Source organism: Amblyomma americanum, chromosome 8, assembly GCF_052857255.1.
Source record: "Amblyomma americanum isolate KBUSLIRL-KWMA chromosome 8, ASM5285725v1, whole genome shotgun sequence".
In the NCBI taxonomy this organism is placed as follows: domain Eukaryota; kingdom Metazoa; phylum Arthropoda; class Arachnida; order Ixodida; family Ixodidae; genus Amblyomma; species Amblyomma americanum.
Genome location: NC_135504.1, coordinates 24,963,890 through 24,976,408, shown reverse-complemented (window position 1 = coordinate 24,976,408; position 12,519 = coordinate 24,963,890). Strand labels below are relative to the sequence as shown.

Here is a 12,519-nt window from a genome sequence, read left to right as displayed (position 1 = left end):
GTATAACTTTTCGAAGCCCACAAACTTGCAGATATCTTCACAAGCTTATCTAAATGTTCTTTTGCTTGCAGAAGCAAGGAAGTTGTGACCAAATGAAGCAATGAACCTTTGGGACACCATATGTGCAACGAAGGATGGAACACTGGTTGTCTGGGAGGAGAACCACCTCAGCGACTGCTTCCTGGATCTCCTCGCCAGCGGTGTGCATGCCCTCGTTGCCATCATTAGTGTCTACTACGCCGGCATCCGCCAGGTCACTCTTCGCCGCGACCACCAACTGGTGCACTTGCTTCCGGCGACATGGCGGACTCACCTGCGCAAGCTGTGCTGCTCTCTTCTCCTGCTTCGTCCTGTCATTCACCTTGTCATGTCTCAACTCATACTCAGCGAAGTCATGGTGCCATCAACGATCCTCTGCGTTGGCGTCGTCATCTTCACTTGGACAGTACACTTCTTCTACCTGCAGACCCTTACAAATCCATTGCCGCGCCACCGGCGGTCAGTCGGTGAGATACCCACGATATTTGCCGTGACTGCTGCTGGGTTGTGTGCGACCTTTCGGGTTTCTGCGCTGCTGTCGTTAAATGAGTCAGATCGGGGCTCCAAGCTCTCATTCAATGCTGACCTGTACTCAAACATTGCGAGTGCAATTGCCTGTGCCTTCTACCTCACGGCCGCGGTACACTGTTCTAGCACAGCTGGCGAGACACCACCTCGAACCCCAGGTCAAGAGTCACCGGCATCCGTGCAGAGCTATGTTCGTCTTCTTGAAGCGGATGATGACAGCCGGCAGCTTGGAACAGCGGAGGACACGAACTTTATCTCGCTGGTCACATTCTGGTGGGTTGGACGATTGATGCGCCGTGGCTACAGGGGTCACATTCACGAACCTGATGACCTGCATGACCTGCCAATCAGCCTGAGACCAGAAGAAGTCGTCCGTGGACTTTACCGGAAGATTGACGCCAGTGGATTGCTTCCGAGTCTTCTCGTGCTGTTCCATAGGTGCGTTGGCCGCCAATACTACTCTGTCGGACTTCTGAAGTTCATCGCTGATGTCCTGTCGTTTGCGAGTCCCGTCCTGCTGAACAGGCTTGTCATGTTCCTTGAAGAAGGACCGGGCCGGAGTCCGACGTGGTCCGGGTACGCATATGCATCGGGACTTGCGCTGGCCTGCCTTCTTGGTGCGTTCTTGTCGACTCACTACAGCTACCTGGTGTCACGTGTGGGCCTCAAGGTGAGGGCAATTGTCGTGGCACTCGTCTACCAGAAGACGCTTCGTGCCGACCCCACAGAGCTGCGTAGGAGTTCTTCGGAGGCCCTCAACTTGGTGACAACTGACACGGATCGCATTGTCAATCTTTGCCCCAGCTTACACGAGGCATGGAGCTTGCCCCTTCAGGTGAATGTCTCTGAGCAGCCTATTTATTTATTCAAGATACCCCTGAAGGCCCTTTTTTGAGGGTATTACTTGGGGATGGTGATGGGGTGTTGTGGGTAGTGTACAGTGCAATGTAAGGAAGAACTAGTAAAGGTGCAATCAACAGGCTAGTTATGACATACCTGAGACTGTTTTAATACACCTAAGTATACAAGCACACAAGACTGAGAACATTATAATTTCGATGCATGGGGTTGCTCGTTTTCTTGTTTCAGTTGTCGTGCTGGCATTCCACTTGACACTAATGGCGCCTATTCTGCCACTCCCTACCCACCGTTCCACACGCTTTCAGCCTTGAACATGTGTGGAATGGTGGGTAGGGACTAGCCAGATTGGTGCCAATATTGTCAAGCTTAGAGTCAAGTGGAATGCCAACAGGACAACTGAAAACACAAAAATGATCAAAAAACAAAATTAAGCACGGAAAGAAAATTTACCTCCAGGGCCCATTAGCGCTTTCAAAGAATGGTCTTCATACTATCAGATTGGAAATCATGCTGCACTATAAAGTCAACTACCTCAATGAAGACCTTGTTTTCCTGTTGCATTTCATTTGACACTGAAAGTATGTTGTGTTCGATGTTAGCTGAATGCATATGTGCAAAACCGTGAATAAACTTGTAACGGTGCACGGTGTTATCTGCCTGTCCAAAAGACTGACACTATGCAGTGCTTGTACTCGCTCAGCGTTACTACTTGCTGAAATGATAACCTTCTTAAATGAGTGCATTTCAATAGAATCTTCCAACAATTGGAACTCTGAGGGCAAGTTTAACATGTTCACTTATGCATGCATGCACACAAGGTCTTGCTACAAGATTATAATGCTAAGTGATCAAGGTGGTAAGTTGAAAAATGCAATGCTCCGAAGCTAGAAATCGGGAAGTTGATGGGGAAGAGCATAGTTATTACAATATTTCTGTGTAAACTTTCAAAGGCTAGGTTAGTTGCAATTTGCACGCTCTAAAAAGAACAACTTCTGTTCTTGCCTTCCAACATGTGCCAACTGTTGCTGTATTATTTTAATCGGTGTGCAGTTAGAGACCCCTCACGAGCTTGTGTGGTGCTGTTCTGATCCTTCCTTCCTGCCTTCCGAAATTCCTGGCGCAGTTAGCTGTGGCCATGTTCTTGCTGTGGCAGCAAGTGGGCGCTGCTTTCTTGGCTGGTCTCGTGCTAGCTGTCTTGCTGATCCCGGTCAATCGGTCTATCACACTCAGCATCGGACGGCTGACCGCCGGGATGATGGCGTTCAAGGACGAGCGAATCAAGGTACTGTTCCATAGAAGACAAGGCGTCTGTGTACTGGGAAGACAAAAAAAAAAAAAAAGACGTGGTTCAGAGAGCATTGCCACAATGCAGTTATGGTGTGCAGCGTGCAGTATTTTTTTTTTTTTTTCTGGGACAGTGCAGTAATCTTTTGGAGGGGAAAAAAAAAGGAGTTGCTGCTCATTCAGTATGGAATGGCCTGTGTTCTTTGGCTTCCAAAAGAATTTAAGAACGCTGCCTCATTGTTTATATTTTTTGCCTTAATTCTGAAGGGATGCAACTGATGAGCCACACGTTTTAATTTTTTCGGTTGTTTTTAGAATATTTGTACTTATTACTCCATCCTGCAAACTAGTTTGCACTACAGGCTGTTTCTTTCATGTTTCTACTTCTTTTCGCCGTGTTCAGTTTCAGAACGAGTTGCTAACAAGGCCTAGCACCTGTACAGTACGTTTATTTATGTGTAACGGAGGGACAGCCTTGTGATTAAGTGCGTGGTTGTTAATTACTTCAGCGGGTGGTTTACGGCATTTTTCTTACAATGAAAGACATGGCTGAACGGCAAACTGGCTTTATTCTACTGTTGTTCATGTCCATGGGAGATTGTCCTTGTATTCGGCCTCGTGAGAACTTGTTTGTTTGTAATTTGTTCCCCGAGATTCAGCTCAAACTTAGTTACAGCAGCTGAAACAAGTGAAGTTGACTTTTGTTTTTTCATAAGGTTGGAGTAAATGTATTTCTTTTTAATGGGGCCTTGACCTAGAAAATGGAATGCCTTTCTCAAGAATTTCCTTGTTAAGTCAGGGACTGTTTTTGCATTGTTAAGTGCCGTGATATAATTATGATGACATCTCCTGCAGTCTGTATTATGCTCACAAAGGTTGTGTTCTAAAAACTCCATGGCTATGTCACGTTTAAAACTGATGTCTTGATGGGAAGTTCATTTGGGAAGTAGTGACCACTTTGTTGTCCTAATAGACCACTGGTTACTCCAACCAGGTGTTCACTTATGAAGCACCCCGCACCAGGAGGAATTTTTCTTTTAATATTGAAGTTTTTGTAAAAACTGTAAAGCTTTCCCTTGTTGCTGCATGGCTATGCTTGGGTGGGTGCTAACGAGTAATTACTCCCTTATTACAAAGTAGAATATGACACAGTCATGAGCAAAGGGCCAGAAGAAATGATTAGGCTGGGAAATTCGCTACATAGCTGGCGCTGTTAGCTCATGGTGGGAAATTGGAGACCACAGTGGAAAGCCTTTGTTGCTTAGCAGCATAATTCAGCTGGTGACGTTGGGGGATGGCGCTAATGTAATTTGGGTCACACATTGCATTGATCACAGGCCGACCACGGAACAAGCATGGGCCTAGCACTGGCATAGCCAGTGCCTTACACAGTGTGCCAAATTGGTTTCTCTTCATTGTGATCAGTTTCCTCACCTCATCCACATGCATCTTTCATGGCTGAACGTGGGTTCTGGTTGCAGCTCATGTCCGAGGTCCTGTGGGGCATGCGGATGATCAAGATGCACGCCTGGGAGTCCCTGTTTCAGGCCCGTGTCACGGACATTCGTAAAAAGGAGGTAGCCCACCTGCGGCAGCGCAAGTACCTGGATGCCCTGTGCGTCTTCTTCTGGGTTGTCACACCCGTGCTCATGTCTGTGCTGTCGTTCATCACCTATGTGCTGCTCGGGAACCGACTCACCGCTGCGAAGGTACATACAACTGTTGTGCTTTTGAGTTTCAAACTCTCTCAGGAGTCATTAGCGCCATCATCATTCAAGCTCTGCTTCAAAACTCAGTCTGCAATACCGGTTTCAAGGCTTATTCATGTGCACTAAATTAGCATACCCTCCAGTGGCCTCATTTTTTTTTTTTTTTGCTCTGGTACAGCTGGGCATTTTTCTTTGGGCAATGTTTATGTCTTGCTGACGCAGTTGCGAGGCAAGTGAGGGAGACATGTAGGGCACAAATGTAATTTTTATTCGTCTTTGAGCTGCGTTTACAGAGGCTCTTCAAAGTTTTTCAAGCACGTAAAATATTCACTAGTCTTGAAGGCCATTTTGAAAGCATGAATTGTGAAAGAAATATTGAGAACCAAAAAAGGAGAGGTATGGGGATGAAGAGCTTTTATTTGTTATAATTTTATTTTATTTGGAATACTGCCAGTCTCTGGTTGAGACCTTAGCAGGTGGGCATTACATGTATCATAGTAAAGGATAACATTTCTAAAAGCGGCTCTGCAAAAGACAACTATGAACTAGACAATTCATAGCACAGAAAACTGAAAAGAAGTTGACAGATTTGCACAAGTAATTGAAAAAAAAAGCATGCTAGTTCAAAAACATTAGCATGGGCACAACACATCGTGTACTCCTTGAAATAGACAAAAATGAAGAAAAAGCTTTCTAACCACTACTCTAGTTTTAAAGCGCATCTTCTAGTTCGGCACAAAAATTTGAAAATGAATCAGCGTTAGTTATGGATGCATCTAGACGGTTCCATTCTTTTGTTACTAGCAGGAAAAAAGAATCTTTGTTAAGTGCCACTGTGATAAGGATATTCGGTTAGCGTGTACGCGTGCTGGTTTCTTAATGCACGTTTTTGTGACAGTGAAATGTACTTTGATGAATCGATCTTATTAAGAAGCTGATAAAAGAATTTTAGTCGCGTGTGCTTTGCCCTTGTTGATAGTGTTTCGAGCCCGGAGATTACGGCTGGTTGTGTTATTGAGTGCGTTTTTTTTTATCTGTTATGAATAAACCTCACTGCTTTACGCTTTGGGAATTGTTGGACCAGGAAACAGCCTCCCCTTCTTTTGTTCCAGATTGTTGAGCAATTAATGTTTATTTATAGCCATTGCTGTTTCTGAAATCTACTACACACACTCGTATGTAAATAAGACAGCTTACACTTGATTTTTTTTTTATATCTGAAAGCACACAGAGGAAGAGAGCTGCAGTGTGGCTTTCACAGGCTCTGAAGAAATTTTTTTTTTTTTTTGTCTGGTGGGCTACGGGGCAACAGGAAACATTTGCTGTGGCTATGTCGTTTTGTGTGGCTTCTGAAAAGGATGCAAACTAGGGGTGTGCAAATAGTGTTTTTTTGGTTCGAAGCTAATATTAATTTCCTCGAATAGTTTCGAAGTGAATGTTTAGGATACTTATGGCACACACAAAAAAAAAAAGGTTGAAAGCAATAAGCATTTTCAAAGTTTACATATTTTCCTAATGCACAAGATCATTGCATGAAAAAGAAACAGTGCATTGAAGCTCCGTCAAACTCATTGGAGCTGTGTCGACCTTTTTGCTAAAATGGCTATCGGAGATTGGGGGGCTCAACTTACATGCGATGCCGACTTATTTGTGGGGTGTGAGACTTATTTGTGGAACCTCCGACTGCTGCTCTTAAGTGCGATTGCTTCGTTGTGAAACTGTTGTTTTTAAGCTGTGACTCCATGGACAGCTGCTAGACATAACGCACCCGGCGCCACCCCGTTTCAGGTGTTCTAGAGGAACCAAGATTGGAATTAGCCGGGTTATTTGGGGTTTATACCCTGGGGTATAAATTGCTTCGCTGCAGTAAAATTTCTTTCATTTGCTATTCAGTGCTCGTGTTTGTGTCTCTTCCTTATTGCCCCGTATGTCACGGTGTTATTTATGTGCATTGTAGAGAAGCACCTATCTTCATGTGTCACGTGCTGACTCCTCTTTGTGCTCACGCCATCACACTTGATTAGTGAATTTCACATGAAGAAGAGCGGCTGCAGCAGCTGCAGTCAGCTCAGACTTGTCCCGCGGAAGTCAAGGGAGGTGTGCACCCTCCAGTCGATGCACGCCGCTGTTGTAGTTCCAGTGCATGCACACCCCGGGTAATGCGGAAGCAGACACCTGGCAGCTGCTTGCCTGGGTGCTGCGCTTGTGCCTTCTCGCATCTGCTGACACACACATGTACAGGCTGGCCCTGCATACTCATGGGCGCACAGGCATGCGGCGCATACTCCGCAGGGCAGGCGTCCTAGAGTCAGCGTTTGGTTGCACACGCGCTGCGGTGCCATATTGGAGGAGGTAGACACGAACCAAAACCTCAAACCAAAATGTTGTTCACTCGAGTCGGATACTTCGAGATTTCAGATACCAAACATTAGGATCGAATCAAATATCGAATACTTTATCATTCAGTAAAATATTCGAAATTATCAAACCGAACCCCTAGTGCATATACCACTGAGACAGGCCGAAATTTTTTTTTCTGTCGTGAACAGCGAGGTGACCTGGTAACTTTGTGCGTGTATGCAGGGCTAAATTCAGCGTAAAATGAGCTGGAAGCGAACAGTTGCAATTTTTTTTAACTTGTTCACTTCTCGATTTGTGCTCTTTCATAAAATAATTTCCGGCAACACAAACATTACCCAAGTTCCGTTAAACGTTCTATCAAAGGTGATTCTGTTACATTATTTTTAGTACTTCTGAATGAGGAAAGGTTAAAATGGAAGACATAGCACGAATTTGATTTCTTTGTCTTCCTGCGCAGGTCTTCACATGCCTTGCTCTGTTCAACCTGCTCAAAGTGCCTCTCAATGCCTTTCCCTGGGTGATCAATGGCTGCATGGAGGCATGGGTGTCGTTGAAACGCACCCAGTGTTTCCTCGACCTCCAAAACTTTGCTCCTGCTAGTTACTACACTACCTCGACCGAGGGTGAGGAGTTTCATTGCCCGTTTTACTTCGGCATGTGCTAATACCATGCAATCTCAAGTTCTTCAAGTGGGACTCATATTAAGGGCATGTTGAGAAAGAGATGTAGCTTGCCCACTTTGACAGTTGGCTTGGCAGAGCACAGTTCATCACAACATCAACCCGATTTTGTGGTTGCTCACGGTCTGCAATGCTTGCAAAACTCTGTGGCAGCATTCCACACATTTTGGGCTGCAGATGTTTTAAAACTGTTATAAAGATGTTGTAAGGACCTGAGAGTTTTAATTTTAGTTGCCTGTTTTCTTCTTTCAAATGATGTATTTGACACTAGAATACATGGTTCGTCATGTGGTATTTGCGTGTGGCCGCTAAATACTAATATATTATTTAATTCCTTCTTGATGCTTCATCAACAAAATGATGGCGTGTTTAGGTTACGTCAGGAATGAAAATATAACCGCTGATACATCAATTGTTATGATTTCTACTCTTGAAACAAGTTAAAACTACGTATCAGCAATTATATCCCAGTTTATTTTTTCGTGCCTCACGTGACCTAAACAATCTTCACAAGTCACGACCATTGTTCAGTTGATGAGACAGAGATCGAACCTGCACCAAGAAGAAATTTAACTAAATTATTTAGTCTCCATAGGCACTGTGTGGTGAATCCTAATGAAAGAAGAAACAGGCAACTAAGATCAGATGTATATGGTCCTTTTAAGATGTTCAGTTCTCAGAGAAACTCAAGGTCAGCCCCGTCAATGGTGCCATCGTGGTTGCACCAAGGAATGATTGCAAAATTCAGTAAAATCTAGTAAAAAAATATTAGGAACCACTGGATGTGCTAGAAAGTCATTTGGAGCCATTTGCGAACTGATTGAGATGTTTGTGCTTTCAGGTACAGTTTTATTTTCTAACTTCCTACATTTCTGATTTTTTTTTTCTCCCTGATCAGGCAGCTTAAATTGGCATGTTAGATGGAGCGAAAGAATAGAAGGTTTGTGCATGCTCTACTATAGTAGGATACAACTTAAAAAAACAGCAGTTGCTAACACTGGGCCATGGTCCGCGGCGTATTGTATTACTCCGCTGGCCCACCGTAATAGTAAACGAAATCAACTTTTTAATCTTTGACTATAATAAACAAGCCAGGAATCAAAATTCTAGTCCCTGTAAATTTTTTCTTGTGATTAGTTTTTTACTCAGGTAACAAGAAAAGTTCTAACAATGGTCTACTTTTTTGTCGCGGAGGAAATCTGTGCGGCGGTCGTGAATGTGGGCGGAGCTTCACTGCAGACTTAAGTTGTATCCGACTATAGGAGATACGCTTGTGATGTTAGCTAAAACAGATGTGTTTCTTCACATAGGTCAAGACTCCTAGGCACTGACTGCATAGCATTTGATACTGGCAAAAAAAAAACAACGAAATTCCAGCATTTTTTTTATTTAAAACCTTATCATCATCATTAGCAGCCTGCTTACATCTTCTGCAGGGCATAGGCCTCTCCCATCGACCTCCGTTTCATTCTATCCTGTGCCAGTTGTGACCGCTCAGCACCTGGAACTTTGCTAATCTCTTTTCCTGACCTGATCACACTCCATCTCCCTCTGTTGCATTTGCCTCTCTAATTCCTTCGGTTTCCACTCTTTCCTTGCAGAGCATTCTTGATCCGTTCTTCGCTTTATATATTCTTCGGGATTTCGAAAATATACACTTGCCCAAATGCTGTTCTTGTCATGTGTGGATCCTTCTTGGCTGTGCTGTGCAGGCAGTTGCACTCTGCAACAACTTTTCTTGGCAGTGGAGCAAAAACTACAGAGCTGAAACACTGCCTTTCTGTCCCTGTGCAGCAGAATATAGCCCTCGACTACTGTTTATAGTTTCCTCTTAAGACGTAGTATATTGGTAGTACTCGTGATTTAAAGCATAATATTTCTAACATAACTGCAAATTTGAAATGTTAGATAGCAGTAGCAAGAACGGTTTCTTTGTTTACAGGGGACCTCTTGGGGTACGTCCATTTACAAGAAGCTTCTGTAGATGGCGCCACCTGCACCAGCAACAAAGTGAAGCGACCGCATGGCAATTAACGCACCATGCTGCCAGGTGCACTATTCAGCAGCCATACTATTTGGGGGAATGACACAGTCATGGACCTCTGCAGTTTTTTTTTTTCATTTCCAAGAAAAGTTGTCGTTGAGTGTCGAATAGCTGCAAAGCCACTGGGCTGACTTCTAGTCTAGCGGATGCTGATTCTTTGGCGCACCCTGTTGTTCGGGAGTGTGATTTGAAGTGTGCGCATCCCCTGTGCAGTGGATGAGCTGGTGCGGGTCAGCAGTGGTGTTTTCCACTGGGGCAGCATGACAGGTGACGTGACCCTCCCAGCAGCCATCACCGGACCGAGGGGCCCAGGCTTCGTGCTGGGACCTGTCAACTTATCCTTGCGCAAGGTTTGTATTGTTGGACAAAATGCAAAGGGGATGTGTTTAAATAGGTTTTGGTTCGGCTTGTTCAAAGCAAATTTGAAGCAAATATTTCTAATACTTTTGGCACATAAAAGAGGTTGATGAATGGCACAATAAAGTGCTTTCAAAAAGCCTTTCTAACGCACGAGGCCATTGCATAAAAAATTAAAAATACAGTGCTTTGAAGTTGCATCGACCTTTTGCAAGAAATGTCATTTTATATTTAGGGAGTCTACCTACATGCTGAGCTGACCTAATTATGTGTGAGATCTAAGGTGGGTTTGGCGAGCCACGGGTACTACGCACCTTGTGCTCATTCTCACCCCGATTTTTCGAGCTCCATGAGTAAAAATAAAATAAATAAATCACCAATTTATGTACATATTGGTTTCACTAGTGAAAGTCCAAACTGCACACCATACACCTGGCTTATTCGCGTTGGCGGTAATTTCCCATAGTGGTGGTAGGTAGTGAGGGAGCAAACTTTTGGTAACCACCAGAGCGTGTGACATACCAAGATCCAAAACTACAGCATCGTCGGCAGTTTAGTTCCGAGACAGCTTGGAAGTTGTGCCGTTTTATCTCCTTCGATCACCACATGCCTCCAACTGCTGGTCTCAACTTCCACTGTATCATGCGGCTGTTGCTAGCAGCTGTGCATGCGTCACAATGCTCTTCCGCAAGAAGTACGTTGAACCAAAGCCGCATAGATTAAGCATTTCAAAAACATTATTTGCTTGAGACGAATGCTTCAAAATTCCGAATACCAAACATTCAGATCAAATCGAATATCATATACTTTACTGTTGCACTGAATATTCAGAATTATCGAATATTCACTCAAGCCTAGTTTTATTGTTGTTGGAATTGTCATATCTGTTGTGTGTACAGTCATGGGTAAGCTAACCTGAAACAGTGTAGCAGTGACCAAAAACTAGCAGTGGCGCCATGCAGCTGTGAGAATGTGAAGTGGTAGTGAAGTAAGTGCTAGCATGAGAGTGGGTACCAAGGGGTCCTCAATCGTTTTAGCATTAGGGGATCCCTAATGTCCTTCAGAAAGTACTGAGGAACACAGCGTGTCTTCGCTTCCGTTTTTCCTTCCTAACATGCTTAAGATGCATGGATTCTCAGAAAAATGCTCCAATTCAGTTAATAATAACTGACTGTATGGTGAAACAGCCTGCCTATAGTATGGTCAGTCCCAAAATGGAGTGGGTAAATCAAGAGTGAGACGAGGAACATGAAAAGCACTCGAAGGGTTTCTGCAGAACCTAGATTGGGAACTCCTGAACTAGCCCATAATTTGTTGATATTCGCAACGTTGATATTTGTTTGCATTGTATGCACCTGCAAGCATTCGTGTTGTATGCACAACCACCAGCATCAAATGAAACGCAAACTGGACAACTGAAACGCGGATGCAAAAACAAAACCGCACATTAGAAGAAATGCAGGTGGAGTCCGTTAACACTTCCCAAGTGCACTCTTTATGTCCTTGAAGTGAAGTGAAGACCTATTGAAGTGTGCTGGTGTTCAGTATACATTTAAACCAACTCCTCTTGTCTTGCTCTTTGAATTTCTGTTGCCTTGTTTGTGTTTCACTTGATGCTAGTAGTACTTATTACATGCAATAGCATTTAAAGTATCGAGTGCAACTAGGAGCAAGTGAGGACTGCAGCCTTTTGGAGTGTCTCTTCATATTAATTGTTCGTCTTCCCATGCAGGGTCAGCTAATTGGTGTGGTGGGTAGAGTAGGGAGCGGCAAGAGCACGCTGCTGGCGGCCATCTTGGGTGAGACCCGCTGTGCCCAGGGCTCGGTGGTGCTCCAGCGGCTGGACTTGGCCCTGGGTCTTGTTCCCCAGCAGCCCTGGCTCCAGCGGGGCACACTGCGTGCCAACGTGCTCTTCGGACGGCCCTTCGATGCGGGGCGCTACCAGGCAGTGCTCGAGTGCTGCGCCCTCCTGGACGATCTCAAGGTGCATAACGTTTGCGCCAACAGAACGTTTGATGGCAGTGGCTGTGAGGCAGCATGTGTCTCCAGTGCCGAAAATACCCTCCTCCTCACAAAAAAATTAGACACCCAGGACGCTATCTCCTGGCTTCAGATCCAAACGAACACTTTCCCTCGTCTCCACAAACTTCAATTCATACACCCAACACTGTACCCTGACACATGCCCATGTTGCCAGGCCCGCCCAACACTCTTTCACATTTTGTGGGGATGTGGGGCGAAACCGAACCCCTTGCAGATGCAGTGCGCGTCATTTGAGCGGTGGGAGGCAATGCTGAGCAGCGATCATATCGAGGACCAATGAGCCCTCATAAAACAGGTCTGTCTGACAGCTCAAGGCAGCGGAGTCCTGGAATGAGGACCCCACCCACAAGCCTCAAGAAACATTCCTCTGATTTTCATAATTAAAGTTTTACCACCACTACCACCACCAGCATGTGTGCGAAAAGGGAGTGGCGTTCTGTGATGTTTGCCTGAAGCCTTCGTGAGGGGCATTATAGAAGTGATGCGTGATAATATTTTAAAGACAGGCATTAGCTCTCATCTTTAACAAAACGTAATAGGTGCTGCTTGAATTTGAGGGAAACTGATTTGGCTGTCTTTGATTACTTGTGCTAAGCTGTTATTTATGGGCAAC

The 12,519-nt window shown here is 44.7% G+C and overlaps 1 protein-coding gene across 1 annotated transcript in view; it reads left to right on the top strand.

The window, feature by feature from the left end:
- The window catches only part of LOC144101151 (ATP-binding cassette sub-family C member 10-like), a 33,740-nt gene that overhangs the window by 1,376 nt on the left and 19,845 nt on the right, over nt 1-12,519 (top strand). The window contains exons 2-7 of the mRNA XM_077634190.1: nt 72-1,402; nt 2,552-2,710; nt 4,194-4,421; nt 7,240-7,405; nt 9,720-9,856; nt 11,596-11,847. Coding sequence (XP_077490316.1) covers nt 101-1,402; nt 2,552-2,710; nt 4,194-4,421; nt 7,240-7,405; nt 9,720-9,856; nt 11,596-11,847 — 2,244 coding nt within the window. The 5' untranslated portion in view covers nt 72-100. The remainder of the gene's footprint in view (nt 1-71; nt 1,403-2,551; nt 2,711-4,193; nt 4,422-7,239; nt 7,406-9,719; nt 9,857-11,595; nt 11,848-12,519) is intronic.